The following is a 20,362-nucleotide window of genomic DNA, read 5'->3' as shown; positions in this document are numbered from 1 at the left end:
GGTCTCGAATAGTGCAGGACAGGCCGCTGGGGAAGGTGGACATCAAAGCAGGTTCATTTCATCCAAACTCAACGGCTTTGATGTCGAAGTTGATTGAGAACTCAGAAACAGATTCTTTGAGAGAATCCTGCACCAGGGACATGAGGCGTATAGAAGCAGTAGGACCGCTCTTAAAAGGAGCATCGAATACTCACTTCTTTTCTGAAGTAATTCCCCAAGCGTGGAGGGTCTGACTCCCAGAGGGAATCTGCCCACTGGCTGGTCTTATTATAGCAGGAGGTTCATGACAAAAGCTATACAGGCTTAGTCAGTCTGGAAATGGGACGGCTGTAATTCAAACACAAGTGAGCATTGGAAGACAAAATTTCTGCGGAAGCCCGGCTTACCGGCATTAACCTCTGCAGTGGGAATGGTTGGGCCATGTGCACCGATAGCAGGGTGACCGAGGACAGCTGCAGAAGCTGCTGCTGGAACTGAAGCTGGAGCGTCAGCTCCAGCGGGTGAGGCCGATAAGTGCTCAAGAGCAGCTGAAACAATCTGCAGCTGCTCTGGGACACTCTGGGTCGCCCTCTCGAGGGTCCCCATCCTGGTTCCCTGTGAGCCTATAGCCTGTAAGCCAGCAACAATAGCTGGGTCTGAAGTCTGGCCAGATGGTTCTGTCATGTTTGGCTCAGGCGAACAGACCCAAGTGCGAAATTGCAACTGGCTCACAGCCACAAGACACAGCTCACAAGACTCGACACTGACAAGGTTAGGTTTAACAAGATTTAACGAACAACAAACAAGAAAAATAACACGGCACAGACAGGAAATGAAGAACTAAAGACGTCGCTATCCAAACGCAGGGCGAGGGAAACACTCCAGGAGGGAGAAAAATCTGAAACAGAAAAGAGGCGAATTACTGTCCAGCCAACTAGGAGGGACACCAAAAAAAGCACTCAGATAAACTTGCAAGGCCTAAACAACAAAAAGCGATTGGTGGTGGAAAACTCAAACGCACGCAAGGAAGACAAAAAGAACATCAGCGAAAGTAAGACGCAAGTACAAAAACTCTCACGCAAGCACAAAACGCTGTTATAAAAGGACATATAATAGGCTAGAAAGAGAACCGGGAAAACGTTAGAAAAGGTGCGCACAATCAAAGTTGACAAAGAATTGTGAAGAAACAGATATTGAGGGGAGTCTTTACCGGAGGATGTGGTACAATCATCTGGCAGCGCAGACAGGAACCCAGGTGTAGAAACCAGCGAGCTTGATCATCAGATGAGCTCCAGCTGCGCTGCTATGAAGCTGGAGGGAACAAAGGAAAAGGAAACCACAGACAGGAGACCAGGAAGTAACAAAATAAAAGCACAAGAAAACACAAAGCAAACCATAATCAGTAACAGCATATCATGACATCAGCTGTGACTTCAGATAAAGTGATTGATTAAACTACTAAAAAAGGTTAATTAATTAATTCAGTGTTAAGTGCTAAGCTAAATATTTTAAGAGTTTACTCTGAACTAAAGCCCAACAGTGGCGCACTTCAAGTGATACTACAATTACAAAGTAATATTCACGTCACTAGTCAGTGATAGAATCTTTCCCCCATCATTTGCACGTTATGAATGCCATTCTCAAACATGCTGTATAAATAGTTGGGTCAATCGCTCCTTCATTTTCTTCAGCCTCCTTGCCAGATGAAATGGTTCGATTCCTGACGTTTGACGACATAAAATATTTTCTAGAATTTCCTCTCTAGAAGTCAGTGGTTGATTGTGTTGTGTATACTTGTGATTAACTTTTTTTCACTGTGGTCCGTCCTCATAAACAAATGTGTGCGGAACCAGGAATCCGTTTTTATGGCAGTTTGCTATTACACTCTTATCAGCAGCACTGCCAAAAACACATATGATATCAATATGCAATGCTGCAATGCGATACTAATGACTTGTTTTTTTTAAATGCTCACTTGATATGTGGCAGGTGCAAAAGAGGATGGAAGAAGGATGTGCACTATAAATTAAGCAGGATGTCCATATAAAATTTTAATTGAACAGCAAAGAGGAGCTGTGGATAGAAATGTAGCATTATAAAACTTCTCCTGTATTTAAATTGGATGAAGAACTGTGAGTGAGGAATTTTTTAAAAAGTAGGCAGTACACAGTGCAAGTTTTATTTGAGTTGCACTTCGTCAAACATGTTCCACCTAAGTATAGTCGATACAAAATGATCACCTTAATAAGGATGACACCCTCCCCCAGCATCACAAAAAAGAAAAAAAAAAAAAAAACTTGCAAGCAAATAATACAGCATTCCAACTTCCACAGAGAATTACCTTACAGACAGTGTTATTTTAGGGTTAAATTATGCTGTCTGTCTGCATTTTTTTTAATTAATCAGATTTCCTGGATGCTTCTGATGAAATATTAGAAATTATGTGAAAACATTATTATTATTGTTGTTGTTGTTGTTATTGTTATTATTAACAACAACAACAATAATAATAAGTATTATATTTTCTAAAAATTATTATGCAAACTCTCATCGTTTTTCATTGACTTGATTGGCAATTTCAACAACTTTCACAATTTGTTGACGATATATATATATATATATATATATATATATATATATATATATATATATATATATATATATATATATATATATATATATAGTACCATCCCTGTCAATTGTGGTTATGAATATATGGAGTTGTGTTCAGGAGACGGCCACAGCGCTCTTGCCACCAAGCACCTTTCCCTCCTTCAGAGGACAGATGTAGGACAGGACCACATCCACCATGTTCTTGATAATAGGGGGCAGGGGGTGAAGCAGAAACCTGGCATCATGTGCCAATGTCATCTCCCAGGCATCCACCCAGCGAACATTCACTCCGTGGAACACAGCTCGAAGTATCTTATTCTGCTGCATGGTGGACCAGTCACTGTTGAATACTGCTCTAGAAGCAGACAGGTCTTTGATGTTTCCAGTGCGAATAATAACCAGTGTGCCTGGAGACCTGTTCAACAATTGCACAACAGCGTTGCGGATGCGCTGCAGTCTCCTGAGGTAAACCTCATCAGGTAATGAACCAAAGTGAGCCCAGATACCCAAAATTACAACGGTGTTTGCTCCTCCCTCGATGGAGTTCAGCTCATTGGCAACGTATCGAACCTTGCTGACTGAGATGGGTCGTATACGTATGGGCAGACCATGGACCTGGTAGAGCATGAAGATGTTGTTTGCAATGTCGGTCGCCATGTACGGTCCGGTCATTGGGCCATTGTGGAAATCAAAATTCACCAGACCTGAGAAGAAAAAAGGAAAAAAAGAAACACTTGTTGCAAATTCTGCTTGTTCTCAACCCATAATTGCATTTCTCATTATTCTCCACCTGGCAGTTTTTCAACAAGGTATTCATACCACTGTCTGACAGTGGAGTCTCCAAACATGTAGATCTTCTTTCCTTGGAGACATTTACTCATGGCAGCAGGCTTTTGAAAATGCTGAACTCTGGTCCCATCCAGGGCCTGCCACTCTCCACGGTAGTAATATCCAGAATGTCCCAAGTTCTCTACGGTTCTGTTCCTCTCTGAACCTGATGATGCTGATGAAAGAGAAGCAAACTTCTTAAACATCCATTCCACAATGATCAGTTTGACTGTTGTTACCATTCCTCTGTGGCAGCACGTTCACAAACGCTGGTCCTTCAGATCTCAGTTTCACTTTCATGTTGACACCACTGAAAAAAGTCCAATCATACATATGTGATGAACACATGCCATTTGACTTGCATTGTGAGTATTTTTCAGTTTTAAGAATATATTTGCTGACTTAGAGTGAATATGAAGTAAGCATCAAAATGTGTTGACGCTTGTGCTGAATAACAATAACTGGCTCTCATGATAGGTTCCTCTCATGTGCGGATGTGGTGCATATTTGTAGCCATTCTGTACTTCAGTACCACATCAATGCACCAGTTTCTCAGGTCAGTAAAATATGTCCAAATAAGGAACCAAGCTGTTGGGAAAGTCATGAGTGATGCTGACTACTGAACCACGTACCATATCCAGTTATCACATGAGTAGAACTGCAAAAGTTAATGAAAAGTGAACCCCTGGTTACAAGACCCAACCAAGTCCCCGACCAAAATAAAAGTTAAACTAAAGGAAATGAAAGTAATGTAGGTTTTGTCAAATTCAAACAAGCTCTCACATTTGGAAAACCTTTTCTTCACCAGGGTCATGGTATATTTTCTCATGATATCCTCCCATAAAATGGCTGATTCTGCTTTCACAGCCCAGCTGTTTTGGCTTGAAGCAGAACCATGGCTCCCCTGTGCGCAGGTCGGTGAAGTCACACACTGGCAGTTTGGTGGGTCGCAGGCAGAAATTACAGTTCATGGTTTCAGAGATGGAATTTAGGCGGAAAACACTTTTAAAGTAAACTCTGTCTGGATTGTCTTTGTTCAGTCTTCTTATTACTGTGACGGCCTCACTGGGATGAAGAAGAGTCACCTGGCAGACAAAAGAACAAAACAGCATCTTGTCCTGTACTTTGACTGTAAACTTGTGTGAACTGCACTTCAACCCTCACCTCGATGGTTGCTTTTCCAGTCCAGAGTAAAGGAAATGTGGCTGTGTAGGAGCCGTTTTCATGGTCGATAACTTGCCCTGCAACACCAGCCTGAAGAACTGAGTTGTGGACTCGGGCAACTAGGACATCTCCTCCAGTCTTCTTTGGTTTGCCCAGGAAGTCCTTCATGGTAATAGTTACTCTCAGTTCATCGCCAACATGCCACTGTTGCCCTCCAGCGCCTCTGTGAAGAGTAAAGCTACTGCCACGGGCGTTGGTGCACTTGTTACCCAGCAGGGGTGGTGTTTGGGGCCAAGCTATTGAGCTGAATATGTTCTGTTCTTCAATAAGTTCTTGTGGGGAGGAGGGTTGGAATTTACAGATATCAACTTCTCCTCTTGTATCATTAAAAATATTTCTCTGAAATACAATTCCAGATTTATTGTTCTCCAGTCTGGGCTTTGGCAGAAGATGATCTTTCGGATCCTATGGATGAAAAAAAACAAGAACAGGATGACTTGCTCGTTGAAAAGGCGGGACACGTCTGTCAATTGAAAGCCTGTTACATCAACATGCAACACAGATAGACAATTGAGGCGCACCTAAATATAACCTTTTTTTCCATAACCTGTGCAGGTCACAGCTGCAGCAGTTGAAAGAATAAAGCTCCGTGAAGAGGAATCCTTCCTGTGGTGATTTGAAAAATGTGCGATTTAATGTTAGTCACCAGCTTCACCACAAGAGATATGGTGGAATTCTACTGTTCATGCAACTCCATAAATTTTCAGTATGTATTGTATGTGTATGTTTGCTTCATGTATGAAGTTTACACATTTACAGGGCAGGAGAATACTTTCTTCTTTACTGTGCAAAAGGTTGAACGGTTCCTTGAAGATTGTTTCTAATTGTTGCACTTGTAAATTCCCATTAGCATGGTCCTTAAATGCATCATTAATGTGCCGATCGTTTGGAGACGATGGAGTGATTCTGAAGTGTGTGTGTCTAAAAACAGTGAGCTGTGTTATGTTGTTCGTTCATCCGTTCATTCATGACATGTCAGTCGTTTTGCGATGTGGAATTTACCGCGTTAAAAGGAGTTTAGATCGTTAGCCGCTAACCGTAGCATGTAGTTGGCTGCTAAAGCTAATCCATGTTCTATCTAATCATGTTCAATCTCATTTGGGTCAGGATGATCAGTTCCGTTTGTGCGAAAGGCCAAATGTGCTTAAAACTGAAAAGATTATTGTGTCAACATGCAACAAGGAAGGTTGGCCTCAGCATCACTTTGGTACTATGGAAGGAGCGTATATGACGGCGCTGCAGAGATTGTACTGTATTTGACAGTGCCATTTTTCCAGAAACGGCTGCAAAAACGGCAGATGATATAGCAAGGGAAACACAACAACTAATTGCCTACATAAGATGCAATAGGGTTAAGTTGCCATGTACTGTTACAGATGTGGGAAAAAGTCAAATTACCCATCTTATTGCTGGATGAGTATTGACTGTCATGAAAGAGGAGACATATAGAAAATGTGCAAGTCAAAATACAGTCACAGAGGCCGAAACAATGCATTGAGAAGAAATATAAAGAAAAAAATGTGATCATAAAGTAACAAAGACCGATTCCTGCTATTCTAATGAGGAGAAGCTCGCTTGTATGTTGTATTGGACAGAACATGCCGTTTGGATCATAATAAAAGTTATTGTTAGGGACCGATCGTGATGGGCCGATTTCAGCGTGATCTCTGAATGCCGATCACTACCTGTAATTGCCGATGACAACAACTGATCATGTGTGACAGCTGGTGCTCTGATGAAGCTCCGCTGGTTGTGATGCATCCGCTCCTCCCCACTCGCTGCTCACTAAGAAGCAGCATGTCTGTTCTTTAAATTTGTCATGGAAAGTACATGCACGGGTAAATGCTCTGCAGGGAAGGGCGTTAAAATTAAACACGCCATTTAAAGCTCCAAAAGTTGATGGTGCGCAGAGAGTTTTCCAGGCTCATGAAAATGAGACCGCCGGTTCCTCTGCAGCAGCGTGCTGGCACGGCAAACGCTTAGCAACACCCGCCGCGCCGAGCGTGACATTCGGAACGATAAGCAAATTGCCCAAGAAACAACTATTAATAGCTAGCCAGATGGCAAGCCTTTCTCAGGTGTCATTTATGCCTATATAGAAACAACCAGATCCGTCGTCGTGTTGGAGTGGGTTGCAGCATTTGTCAGCCACCTGAATCTGAAACCTTTGAAAATATATGAAGTGGAAACTTTCATAAATGCAGTGCTCTCTGTCTCAGAGTTCTGCTACAAATGGGCAGTGTGTAAATATTTCATGTACGTGGGAAAGTTGCTGGAGATTCATCAAACTCCTACGTCTCACATTAAATGCTTTTCAGTCGTCCTTTTGACAGAATAGTTGTTTTGCCTCCTTGAAGAGGTATATGAAAACAAGTCTGAATTAAAATGATTTAATGCTTCATTTTTTTCACATCATGTGCACAGAATGTCTGATCATTTTGATTACACATTTATTGTCAATCCATGTCATCAGTATTGGTGATCGGCAGCAACAATCCTGATCGGAGCTTCCCTAGTTATTTGTGTTTAATTGGAAATTAAACTGGGAAATCGTGATCAATCATTGCCAATCATAAGTTTGACACACAATTGGAAATACATCACATAATTGAAACTAAAGGCTGACAAATGTCAGATTTCAAACATAAATGACGAGAAATCACAAATGGGAAAGGCGACAGTAAGAGTGAAATGAGAATCCGAACAACAATCTGGAGGTACATATTATCACACACGGAGGTGTGTGACAGTGGCTGAACAGTATCCGAAATGGAGTGCAATAAAATCAATGCAAATTCCCAACAAGGGAAGAACTGACTCCTCAAAGACAGACTGCATAACCACACATACATACACACGCCTGTACAGAGTGAATACATACTGCACATTGACGTCTGGTCAATACAACGCCTTATCTCAGCCTGCCTTTACGTCCACATTCCCACTGTATCCTGATCAGCACAAATTAAAGTCACCTCAACCAGTACTACACAAGTATAACACCTAGTTGTTCCAATATTTATATATCATTTATAAAACTAGGCGCAGGTAAGGACACAATGGTTGGCAGGTGCAGGAAACACAGGACATGCTGGTTGGTTTATTTAGTGTAGTTGTTTCAACAGCATCTGTTTGACTGCTTTGATGACGTCATTGCTGTGTTTGAGGTGCTAAAAACACGCTGCTGTGTCTGGCTCACTTGCCCATCTCTTTCTTGCCTGTGACGGTACATCAACACACTGTGAATGCTCTAAATTCATTATTATTATTATTATTATCAAGCAGTACGTACAATGGCCACACGGCAGACTATTTGTTAGCTCTCTTGCAGCAAGAAGGTCACAAGTTCAGACTAATGGCTTTTTTACATGGACTTTGCATGTCCTCATCGTGTAAGCGTGGGGTTTCTCTGGGAACTCTGGTTTCCTCCCATGCTCACTAGGTTCATTGGACACTCTAAAATTGCACCTATTGTAGGCGTGCGCGTGTGAATGGTGTGTGTGCCGTGCGATGCCTCTCGTGGTGGTGGTCACTAGCCACGTGATGTTGTTTCCCCCCCTCCACAAGTGCTATATGTAGTTCTGCCAAGTCACATAGTTGAGTGGGACAAGGATATTGCTGCTGCTTCAGGTGGTACCAGATGTGCTCTATGGGGGGTACATGTGAGTCACTTAGACTTCCTGAAGTCAAGCTGTTATTCGAGCACAATGTGCACAATGAGCACCATGAACAGAAATCCAGGTGTGTCATGCAGAATTGGGGTGTGATGATGTGTTCTATGATTAGTTATGAGAGAGAGACCAGTTCCTCAGAGCAAGGCAGTAAAGGCATAAAAATATATTTTGAATCCAGGTCACAACGTGTACCACTGCAGGCGCTGAGACGGGCGTAGGCACCGTGACAATCAGAAACCAAACAACTGAATGTTAGTGTTGGTTCTGCATGGGGTGACTAGGTCTGGCCCAGCCAGACCTTATTCTGCCAACTTGTGGTGATCTTTTAACAAACTCATCGAACTGGCATTACATCTGTGTCCTATCTGTGTCCCTGAGTTTGGTATGCTTATTAAAACCAATTTGCAGAAAAATGAAATGAAATTAAACGGATATCCATGTCAAGGGACGAAGGGACGAAGGAGCTAAAAGCCCACGTATGGAGGACGTGGGGCTTAAAGGTCACGTATAGTGGACGTGACCAAGACCCAAGAGCCGGTGGTGAAAGGCACTGGAGGCAGGACGGAGTCAAAATTAGATATTTAATAATTAAACAAACAACTGAATCACAACTGAAAGCGTCACCGAACCGGGAGAAACTGAGCACAAACTGAATATACAATGAACAGAGAATAAACTACAAAAGGGAACAAGAAACACATGGAGACTGGGAAGAAACAAAACACTAAGCTCAGGGCACCAGGGTTAAACAGAGAAATCCAAAAGCTAGCTAACAGAACAGGAGAAGCCGAACACAGGAAGAGACACGAGAACCAGGAGTGACTACAAGAGCTAGCAAACAGAACAAAGGAGCCGAACACAGGGAGAGACACGAGAACCAGGAGTTACCACAGGGGAATGAGAAGTCCAAAAAACACCGGAACGAGAGGAATAATCACAGGGACTTCCGGCAAACACAGGGAACAAACAATGGGATCAAATACGGTCTGGCACACGTTCCTGGAGCCCAGGTGTTCTTGTAGACCAGTCATTAGAGGTTAATCGGCTCCAGCCGTGTGCCAAAGGAAGAGAGGGGAAAAAACCAAAACCAGGATTCGGAGCCTGGAAGCGGAGCCATGACAGTTCCCCCCCCCTTAAAGAACACCTCTTGGTGTTCAACCAGTCATGGATGGACGGTCGTCGTAGACGAGGGGAAGAGGAGGCCCATTGGAGCGACTGGATGAGCCGGGCTGCAGCGACCCGGAAGACAAGCTGGGGTCCTGGGGAGGTGGTGGGTGGGAATTCGCGGCTGGGGTCTTCGGGAGGCCGCGGCGGCGGCTTGGGAGCCACGCAGGAGACGTTGGCGGCAGCTTGGGAGCCCCGCTGGAGACGTTGGGCGGCCGCGGCGGCGGCTTGGGAGCCACGCTGGAGACGTCGGGAGGCGGCGGCGGCTGCTTGTAAGCCACGCTGGAGACGTCGGGAGGCGGCGGCGGCTGTTTGTAAGCCACGCTGGAGACGTCGGGAGGCCGCGGCGGCGGCGGCTTGGGAGCCACGCTGGAGTCGTCGGGAGGCAGCAGCGGTGGCTTGAGAGCCCCGCTGGTGTCGTCGGGAGGCGGCGGCAGCTTGAGAGCCGTGCAGTAACGTTTGCGAGGCGGCGGCTTCAGAGCGGCGCAGAAGTCCTCGGGAGGCGGACGCTTGAGAGTCGTGCAGGAGTCTTTGGGCGGCTGCGGCTTGGGAGCCCCGCTGGAATCGTCAGGAGGAGACGATGGCTTGGGAGCCGCGTAGGGGCCCTCGGGTGGAGACGGCGGCTTGGGAGCCGCGTAGGGGCCCTCGGGAGGAGACGGCGGCTTGGGAGCCGCGTAGGGGCCCTCGGGAGGAGACGGCGGCTTGGGAGCCGCGTAGGAAGGTTCGGGAGACGGCGGCCTGGGAGCCGCACAGGAGGGTTCGGGAGACGGCGGCCTGGGAGCCACACAGGCAGGTTCGGGAGACGGCGGCCTGGGAGCCGCACAGGAAGGTTCGGGAGACGGCGGCCTGGGAGCCCCGCAGGAAGGTTCGGGAGGCGATGGCTTGGGAACCGTGCCGGAGTTTTTGGGAGGCAGCGGCCTGACCAGAGGAGACGCCGGCTGGAGAGCCGTGCCGGAGAACAGGGGAGGCGCCGGCTGGAGAGCCGCGCCGGAGACCAGGGAAGGCACCGGCTGGAGAGCCGCGCCGGAAAACACGGGAGGCGCCGGCTGGAGAGCCGCGCCGGAAACCACGGGAGGCGCTGGCTTGAGAGCCGCGCCGGAGAACACGGGAGGCGCCGGCTGGGGAGGCGCCGGCTTGAGAGCCGCGCCGGAGAACATGGGAGGCGCCGGCTCCAGAGCAGCGCCGGAGACCACGGGAGGCGCCGGCTGGAGAGCCGCCGGCTGGAGAGCAGCGCCGGAGACCATGTGAGGCGCCGGCTTGAGAGCAGCGCCGGAGACCATGGGAGGCGGCGGCTTGAGAGCCGCGCCGGTGTCCACGGGAGGCAAAGACGGGGAAACACAAGAGTCACGAAAAAAAAAATCACGGACGGGAACAGACAAAATTGGCTCCGACGGAAGAGCAGAAGAAGCAAGCAGAGAACCGGACAGAGCAGAGCGGAAGGAAAGCCGTGCAACCGCCTCAGACATGGAGTCCAACAGCTCAAAAATAGACACCGTCATCCTCTCCATATTGCCTATACTGGTGGCCTGAGCGTCTAGCTCGTCCTGCCAGCCCTTCAACACTGCTGGGTCTATTAACATGGCCAGACCGTAATGTCAAGGGACGAAGGGACGAAGGAGCTAAAAGCCCACGTATGGAGGACGTGGGGCTTAAAGGTCACGTATAGTGGACGTGACCAAGACCCAAGAGCGAGTGGTGAAAGGCACTGGAGGCAGGACCAGGATTCGGAGCCTGGAAGCGGAGCCATGACAATCCAAACAGCATATAAAATCTTTCTGAAAAAGAAAACCTTCTTACCTTGAACATTTTCACGTGAAGAAACAGAAGAGCTGCACTGAAGATGGAAAGAAATATTAAAGCTGTGACTGAGTTTTTCACGCAAGATTTTCCCAAACTCCTTTGTGCCTGCATCGTGATCCTGGATTGCAGTATTGCTGCCACTCCAAACAGCAAGGCAACTCTTGAGCTAACACACCTAAACCTCAGTTGGACTCTGGACTCACAAGAGGGAAAGGCGTGCACCAATTTGGGCATGGAGAATCATAAAAGTGACTGATGGGCTTAATATTTAAACTTCCACAACAAGGAAATTTTGTTTGTCACAAACACACATTAGAGACATTAATGACAAGGATTAAACATGATCAAGGATTAAACACGCTCAACACCAGAAATATAAGCATCAAAATCAAATGTACTTATCACAAAATAAAAAACAATAATGTGCACAAATGCCCAACAATGAACAGTAAGTCCATTGAGCATTTATCACTGTGCAACCTGATAACAGAGGGCTGGAAGGAACAACGGGATCACTCAGTCATGCAGTAAGGGTAGACAAGTCCATCTCCAGAGGTGCTGCTCAGAGCACCTTCACCTTCACCCTCTTCTGCCGCTTATCCGGGGTCGGGTCGCGGAGGCAGCATTCAGAGCAAGGACGCCCAAACTCCCCTGTCTGCACAAACCTCCTCCAGCTCCTCCCGGGGGATCCCGAGGCGTTCCCAGGCCAGACCGGATATATAATCTCTCCAGCGAGTCCTGGGTCTTCCCCGGGGTCTCCTTCCGGTAGGACATACCCGGAACACCTCCCCAGGGAGGCGTCCAGGGGGCATCCGGATCAGATGCCCGAGCCACCTCAGCTGGTTCCTCCCGAGCTCCTCTCGGATGACCGAACTCCTCACCCTATCTCTAAGGGTGCACCCCAGCCACCCTGCGGAGGAAACTTAGCTCAGCCACTTGTATCCGCGATTTCATCCTTTCGGTCATTACAAAAAGCTCATGACCATAGGTGAGGGTGGGAACGTAGATCGATCGGTACTCGCTCACTTGAGAACAAGATCCCAAGATACTTAAACTCCACCACTTGGCGCAAGAACTCTCCACCGACCTGGAGAGAGCAAACCACCTTATTCCGGTCGAGAACCATTGCCTCAGACTTGGAGGTGCTGATCCTCATCCTGGCCGCTTCACACTCGGCTGCAAACCGCCCCAGCGCATGCTGAAGGTCCCGGTCCGATGATAATGATAATGAACAGAACCGGTGACAAAGGGCAGCCCTGGCGGAGGCCAACATGCACCGGGAACAAGTCTGATTTACTGCTGGTGATGCGAACCATGCTCCTGCTCCAGTCATACAGGGACCGGACACCCCATATTCCCGGAGAACCCCCCACAGGACACCGCAAGGGACACGGTCCTTCTCCAAATCCACAAAGCACATGTGAACTGGTTGGGTGAACTCCCATGAACCCTCGAGCACCCGATGGAGGGTATAGAGCTGGTCCAGTGTTCCACGACTGGGCCGAAAACCACACCGTTCTTCCTGGATCCGAGGTTCGATTATTGGCCGAAGTCTCCTCTCTAGTACCATTGCCACCACGACAGGCACCAGAGACCTTGTGACCGCAACTACGCACAGCCGCACTGACAATGGAGGAGGAGAACATGGTCCTCCCTCAGGATCTGGGAGAAACTCTCCCGGAGGTGGGAGTTAAAGACACCACTGACAGAGGGTTCCGCCAGGCGCTCCCAGCAGACCCTCACAATACGTTTGGGCCTGCCCGGTCTGACCGGCTTCCTCTCCTGCCAGCGGATCACACTCACCACCAGGTGGTGATCGGTTGACAGCTCTGTCCCTCTCTTCACCCGAGTGTCCGAGACACGCGACCAAAGGTCAGATGGCACGATCACAAAGTCAATCATAGACCTCCAGCCCAGGGTGTCCTGGTGCCATGTGCACTTCTGGACACCCTTGTGCTCAAACATGGTGCCCCGTAAGCCGTGACCGCCGTGTGACACCTGTCCCCAACCCGTAGGCCTAGGGACGCGACTCTCTCGTTCACCGGGGTAAACCCCAGCAGGAAGCTGCAGAGCTGCGGGGCTAAGAGCAAGCCTATGCCAGCCCACCGCCTCTCCCCACGGACAACTCCAGAGAAGTAGAGAGTCCAGCCTCTCTCAAGGAGTTGGGTTCTAGAGCCCAGGCTGTGCGTGGAGGAGAGCCCGACTATATCTAGCCGGTATCTCTCAACCTCCCGCACGAGCTAAGGCTCTTTCCCCCTCAGCGAAGTGACATTCCATGTTCCAAAAGCCAGAGAATGTCCACACGAACCAGGTCGTCGGGTCCCCCGCCCTCGACTGCAACCTAGTCCTCTTTGCACCCCTATGACTCTATGACCCCTACGGCATCCGTAAAAACCTGCCCCACACCAGCCCTTTGAGGACCACATTGCCCACCCCTGGCATGATCGGTCAGTGGGGGTGACTGTTTTCATTGAAGATATGGCATATATTTCCGCAGGGCTCTTGACAGGTCCTCTATGACCGTCACAGATGTCTCGCTTATAATCAGAGCTTTGTTTTCCAAAGCCGTTTTCTTTACCGATTTGCAGAGAGCGTTATTCTTCAACAACTGAGTAAGTGTTTTTGTGTCCTCTTTTTTTCTACAAAACAACAGTCTACAAAACAGTGGTAAGGCCAGCAATGTTGTATGTGTGACGTGGGGGTCGGGCGCAAAATGTGGCGGCGTGGGCGCTGCCGCCCAGCAAAATTGAAAAGGTGGATTTAAAAGTCTCAACAATGCCACCTGGGGAATCTCACCCCAGGAATAAAAGGACGCGTAGATCAGTGACACTGGAATGTATTTATTCCAAACAATATTAAAATCTTTTCACATTATAAGAAAACCATTAAAACTACGACAGACTGGAGTACAATTTGGCTTACCGGACCGCAGCAGGTGCTAGGGAAAGGAGGCCCTACACTAATCACCGGTAGTGAACCCGCCACCAATCCTGGAACACCTAAACTGCAGGGAGAAGGGGAGAGTCGAGTACCAGCAGTGCCCCGTGGTCCACAATCGAGTCAGCCCACCAGCCTGAACAAAAGAAATAAAAAGTCACTTGGCGTACACACACCCGATCACGACCCGAACACGAGCGCGCGCACACACATACACACACGCCGCGTCCACCGCGCGCTCCTCCACACACTCACACCCACCCGTGCACACACACACATAGCCACACACCAAGGTACAACGAGTAGTAGTAAACAAAGCACTCAACAGATGGTGTAATGTTGTATATTGTTGACACGGACAGAGACGTAGAGAGACCACTGTTTGTCAGTTTCCTTATCTGTCTTGTTCTAGAATTCTCCACAGGTCAATCCCACACAACACAGTTAACACACTCCCCCTAGTGGTAGAAGTTATACATATACATCACATCTTCCCCATTAAGATTCTTCATAAAGTTTGTACTTGGGGGAAAAAATTAGATACATTTAACAAAGTCAAACTTGATCCGATACAGATCTAATAAACATTCTGAATTACAGTTTAGAATACATATTTCAAAACTATACATCCTAACTTTAAATAAGATTTACTACACTCAATATAAACAATCAATATACTCAATATAATGCTGCTTATCACTGAGAATAACGTTTCGGTGGTCTAATTGGTCTTCCACATCTTGACCTTTTAATTTGGTTCTTCTCTGTTCCCGTCTAGCATCATAGTCTCTTTCACCGGTGTTGTTACTGGTGACTGTGCAGGTGATGGTAAGAGCCTATCAGTATCTGCAGGTGTACTGTTGACTTGATACCCATCCTCCGTGTCCACAGAGCTTGATCGTGGAAAAGTCACTTCTTTGGTGTTTAGCAGATGTCGCCGATTTCTCCTGTAGATGTTTCCATCCACAGTTTGAACAATCAACAATCTGGGGCTGTTGCTGTGTCTTCTCATCGACCGATGCTGGCTCCCAGTGATCTTTGACTAAAGGTACGTACACACCGAACACGACATTTCAGTCGCTGTAGCGCCAGTCGTCAGCAGCAGGTAGCTTGCTCTGGTCGTCATTAGTCGCCACCTGTCCGGATCGAAAGTAGGTCAGTCGCCGGGGGGCGTGGTCTCAAGTTGTTGTGGACGGTGGATTGAAGATGGCGGAGACGGTGCTCAAACTATCGCTACTTATTAATTGAAAACATGGAAAAAGAGACGTCTCTCGTTTCGTAACATTCGCCAGAGCCGCTCACACTGGTGAATTTAACTTCCTGCTCCAGCAGCGTCACCGGGATACGGCCGCTTCGTGCGGTACTTCAGGCGGAACCGCTGCGAGTTGGACGACCTGTTTGTCCAGATCAGTGGCCGAATACAGGACACCAAGTGTTCGCCAGAGGACAGACCGCGGTCTGTCCTCTGGCGAACGTCTGACTTCTGTAAGCAACTCGATGTGTAGTTATGTACGGCGACTTGTGACCAAGTCTTTCTGAACTGTCATCAGTTCATGAACTCCGCGGTCGTATCTGCTGTATGCTTGAAGTAATTTTCGGAGATATATAATCTGTCATCGTTAAATAATTTGTACACTAAAGTCTTTTCAGTGAGCGCCACTTTGTGGTAATCAATGAATGCAACAGTTAAATGCATTGTGATGAAACAATTTATCCTGTGAGGTAGATGCACTGTTGTATGGTTGATATATACTTTGTTAAATTATCACCAACATATATATGTTTACATATCCATGTATGGTTTATATTTTGCAGATCTTAACAGGTAACAGGAGACTCATCACCAACTGCTTCTGTGTTGGTGACCGTCCACTTCCAGGAGCTGACCAGAGGACCACATCCACCGACCACATATGTTTTTGTTGAAGATGAGGCTTCTCCTTTTTGGAAAAAAAACAGTTATCAGTGCAACACAATTGCTCATTCAAGAGTCAGCCACCTATTTTAACAAAGCATAGGTTCTTGCATATATATTTCATCTCTGCAATAAAACAAAGCTGTGTTCAACTCAATTTGTTGACATTTTGCAAAGTGCTTTTGATTTTATTTTTTTCTGTGAATCCATTTTTCACAAAAAGAAATGTTCATTGTCAAACACTTTATTTGCAAAAATAAAGTAACCCCATTCATTTATACTCATTCAATACACACAGAATCACAGTCAAACTTGAAGTGAACTACGTCGGTCTGTTTTGAAGGATCTTCCTCAGAGGGACGAGGGTCAAGAGAGGCGGAGGAAGTGGGGCGGCGTCCGGTTCTTTAATGAAACTGTGGCTACAAAGAAAATAAATGAAGGGTCCAAATGATTTCAGTCAGCTGTTCTTTTGCTTGGTAAAGTAACATGTACACTTTAAATTTATGTGGAGCCTGGAAGGAACGAGGACCTTGAAAACTGTCCCTTCTTCTGAGCTGGGTGTGTGGAGGGAGTACATTAGTAGATGTTTGAGCTCAGCTTCAGCATCGGGGGACCCCTTCCTCTGTAGGTCTCTTCCATCGGTGTCCTGCACATCATGAAAGTTGAGTTCAATTACATGTCATAGTGATGAGTACTAATAAATAAGATCTGTATAGGACAGCAATAGTTAACCTAAAGCAAGTCATGTCACTATGACAGTGCTTCAATGACGTAGAACAATAACATTTAATTAAAAAAATAGAATAATACTAGAAAATACTATTTCTACATACATGGGGAGCAGCAGTGGATGAGGAGGGGGCAGTGGCAGGTGGAGGAGACGCAGCAGCACCAGGTGAGGCAGAGGAAGGTCCATCCTCCTCCTCCTCCTCATCATCATCATCACCAACATCATGAGTGGATCCATCCTCCTCCTCTCCTTAATGACAGGATAGTGTGATTACATTATTGTACAAGCTATACAGAAAAAAGCTATACAGAAAGCTACATACATTTTTATATTTATATATTAATCTAGTATTCAGAATGTCACCACTAAATGAACGTGCAAACCTACCTGCTACCTTGCTGCTGCTGCTGCTGCTGCCTCTCCAGTCATGTTGGCCGAGGTCTCTCTTGGAGATGAAGGGCTCCAGAAGAGAGAGGACGGTGAAGAACGCTCACTTCACGGCACTACAGTAGATGCCACTGACCACTCCGCTCCTCGGTCACCGTCCTCCCCTCATATAAACAGACCCTTCAGGACGTCTCATCTGAATTACATTAAATCAGAAACAGTACCTATTTATCCCGTCTCCATACATACGTAGTTTCTACAGTCGCAGCGGTGCATTCGCCTCGTAAACTCGGTGGACATTGCGTTTAGGCGAACATAACTTTCGTAAACTTACGTAAATAAAGGTGTCAACTCACCAGGAACGCCACCGAACGGTGGCGAACTTTCCCTCCGGACAAGATTCTTCCGATTGATGTTCCGGTGGAAATTAAAAAATGCACGATTTGAGCCACTCTCAGGACGGCGGAAAGTCTGCTTGTAAACAACCGCAGCGATTTGCTTCTCCTCCGCCGGGACACGTCATTCGCGGATCTGGTCTCTGATTGCTCAACGCTCCGCAGGTGGTGAACTTCTGCGACTGTCGCTGTACCCGAGTTGTGTTGTCTTGAGTAGCCGGAGTCGCCGTATGTAGCTCAAATCTTGTAGCGTTGCACACCCCAGTCGTGTCGCTGCCATTTTGGTCGCCGCTGGTCGCCGTCAGTCGCCCAACCCCATTGACTTTCTATACAAATCAGTCGTGTCGCTCGCGGAAGTCGCGTTTGGTCTGTACGTACCGTTATTCTTAAGGTCGGTCACAGCATCAATTTTCTCATTCAGCCCTTGGCTTCGGGTGAAAAACACATGTCGCAGGTACATGATATTCTTCCATGGCTCACAATAGTCAGTTAAACAGTTGTTTAAGTCCAGTAAACCCATCCACATCCTCATCAAAATCCATGGTATTAAATACCTTTATTGCTTCATCTCCGGCTACATGGAGGAATGTCACACATTTCACCTTGTCAGTCTTCTCTTCAGTTCCAGTCGCGATGAGATATAGATCAAACTTTTGAATCCACGTTCGCCAGTTTTCTGCCAGATTTCCTTCAAAGTTCAGATTATTTGGAGGTTTTAACTGTTCCATTTCCTCTCGGTTTCACTTCTGACACCATGTAATGTTGTATATTGTTGACACGGACAGAGATGCAGAGAGACCACTGTTTGTCAGTTTCCTTATCTTCTTGTTCTAGAATTCTCCACAGGTCAATCCCACACAACACAGTTAACACACTCCCCCGAGAGGTAGACGTTATACATGTACATCATAGATGGGACGAATGTGCGTAAATGAACAACACTGCAAACGAAACAAAATAAGCGAAATCAGTAAATTAAGTCAAACCAATAGAAAGAAGGCCACAGACGAACACCATGTTGACGTGCAGTCCCGAGCTACTCGTCACTCAGATCAGGTCTGTTGTTGTCGAGTGTAGCGTGGGAAAATGAGCTGACACCGGCGAGAAACGCCAAGACGCGGGATAGTGTCTCACTGAAAACACCGGAGACAAAACAGCCGCGTGCAATGGTTTGAGGGTAGCGGCCATCCAACCGCAATGCAGCCACCTGGCCCTCCTATAAGGGAAGTGAGGAGAGGATGCAAGGAGCCGACGCGCACCGCTACAGCGCGGCTGACATCTACGGTCCAGCTACCCAAGCGCTGCTGTAGTGAGATGCACAGGCCGATCAGGGCTATAAACAAACGCCTGACAAACAGCCAAATGCCAGGACCTGATGCTGCTACCTGGCTGCCAACACCAAATGAAGATCCCACCTTCATAAAGCGTCCTCTGGCGACTCCCATTGGTTACCAAGGGGATTACCCTCATTGGTCCAACCTGCCACATATGGTTTGGAAACAGTGGCACTGACAGGAGGCAGAGCTGGAGGTAGCAGAGATGAAGATGCTGAGGTTCTCTCTGGGAGTGAGCAGAATGGATAGGATCAGGAAGCAGTAGATCAGAGGGACAGCACATGTGGTCAGGTGTTTAGGAGACAAAGTCAGAGAGGCTAGATTGAGATGGTTTGGACATGTACAGAGGAACTGCCAGGCAGAAGGTGGGGAGGAAGGTCAAATAGGAAATGTATGTTATTAAAGATACTGTAAAGTTACACTAAACAGCAGACGTGCACCTGAAAATCGACTGTCCACTGTTTTACTCATAGCCTATAATCCGAAAAAAAAAAAAAAAAAAAAACATCTTCTGCTGCTTGTATTTTATTTTGGTTGACATAAACTGCAAGCCTGTCAACAATTTACTGCCACCACGAAGGTGCAGTTGCAGGACAACTCTGCCTTCTGTCACAGATCTCCAGATCTGTCTGACGTCCTCCACTGAGAAAGTGAACATTAAATGTATGACTTTGGGGAAGGGTTTGAAGGTTTCTGCTTTTGAATTTTGTTATTTAGAACAGCGTGAAAACAAACACTTTCAAAATGTTCATTTTCCAAGCTAGCTAAAAGGGCTAGCTTGCAAGTTTTACATTATCTTCCCAAGATGAGAATGTAGTAGCGTCGCAAGTTTAACCTCATGTTACAGTGCTTTGTGTGCCTGTTTCCACATGGATAAAAAGAACCACAGAAAATTTCGTATTTGTTATGTTATATAGTTGTGTACTACATTACACAAGGTATTTTCTATTGCTCTAAAAATAGTCAATTCATTGTCAGTCAACATATACTGTATCTACGGGGTGTAATAATTTTATTTTGTTTTTGTGATTTTTTTAAGGTGTCTGCCACACCTGCCGTTGTGCTGTTGACTGTGACACTGCCTGACACACCACATTTGATTGTGGTTGGTAAGTACAGTGTCTTATTTTGACAAGAAGAGGAAGCTCAGCAAATCATTTGAATTGTGCCAAATTAAATAATTGGTCAGAATTTTGCGGAAATATAAGTAAGAATTTCTTTAGCTGGCACTTCACATGAGTTTTTGTTTTTTTTTTTCCAAACATTCAGATTGATTACATTATTTTTGTGATTTTGGTTAACTGTTTCCAACTTGTAATCTTTTTCTTAGGTTTAATGACGCAGACAAACGAAACGGCATGAAAAATTCTGAAGCGAATATT

At 46.6% G+C, this 20,362-nt stretch overlaps 1 protein-coding gene across 1 annotated transcript; it reads right to left on the bottom strand.

Moving 5' to 3' along the window:
* Positions 1–2,706: 2,706 nt before the first annotated feature.
* Positions 2,707–11,062, bottom strand: LOC128757204 (NXPE family member 3-like). The gene is made up of 7 exons (XM_053862310.1): positions 10,947–11,062; positions 9,851–10,040; positions 4,585–5,049; positions 4,204–4,505; positions 3,660–3,730; positions 3,383–3,580; positions 2,707–3,296 (listed from the first exon to the last, which is right to left on the bottom strand). The coding sequence occupies exons 1-7, from the start codon at positions 11,060–11,062 to the stop codon at positions 2,707–2,709; spliced, it is 1,932 nt and encodes a 643-aa protein (XP_053718285.1).
* Between the last annotated feature and the right edge of the window lie 9,300 nt (positions 11,063–20,362).

This window comes from Synchiropus splendidus, chromosome 4, assembly GCF_027744825.2.
Source record: "Synchiropus splendidus isolate RoL2022-P1 chromosome 4, RoL_Sspl_1.0, whole genome shotgun sequence".
Classification (NCBI taxonomy): Eukaryota; Metazoa; Chordata; class Actinopteri; order Syngnathiformes; family Callionymidae; genus Synchiropus; species Synchiropus splendidus.
Note: the sequence above shows the minus strand (reverse complement) of the source record. Positions and strands in the feature narration are given on the sequence as shown.

Bases quoted from the DNA above. Each gene is read 5' to 3' on its own strand.
- LOC128757204 (XM_053862310.1), bottom strand. From the start codon at position 11,062: ATGTTAATAGACCCAGCAGTGTTGAAGGGCTGGCAGGACGAGCTAGAC. The intron at 10,041-10,946 runs GTCTGAGGCGGT...TGACGATTCCAG, and splicing joins TTTGAGCTGTTGGACTCCAT to CGGGGCTCCCAAGCCGCAGC. The intron at 3,297-3,382 runs GTGGAGAATAAT...TTTTCTTCTCAG, and splicing joins CCTTGTTGAAAAACTGCCAG to GTCTGGTGAATTTTGATTTC.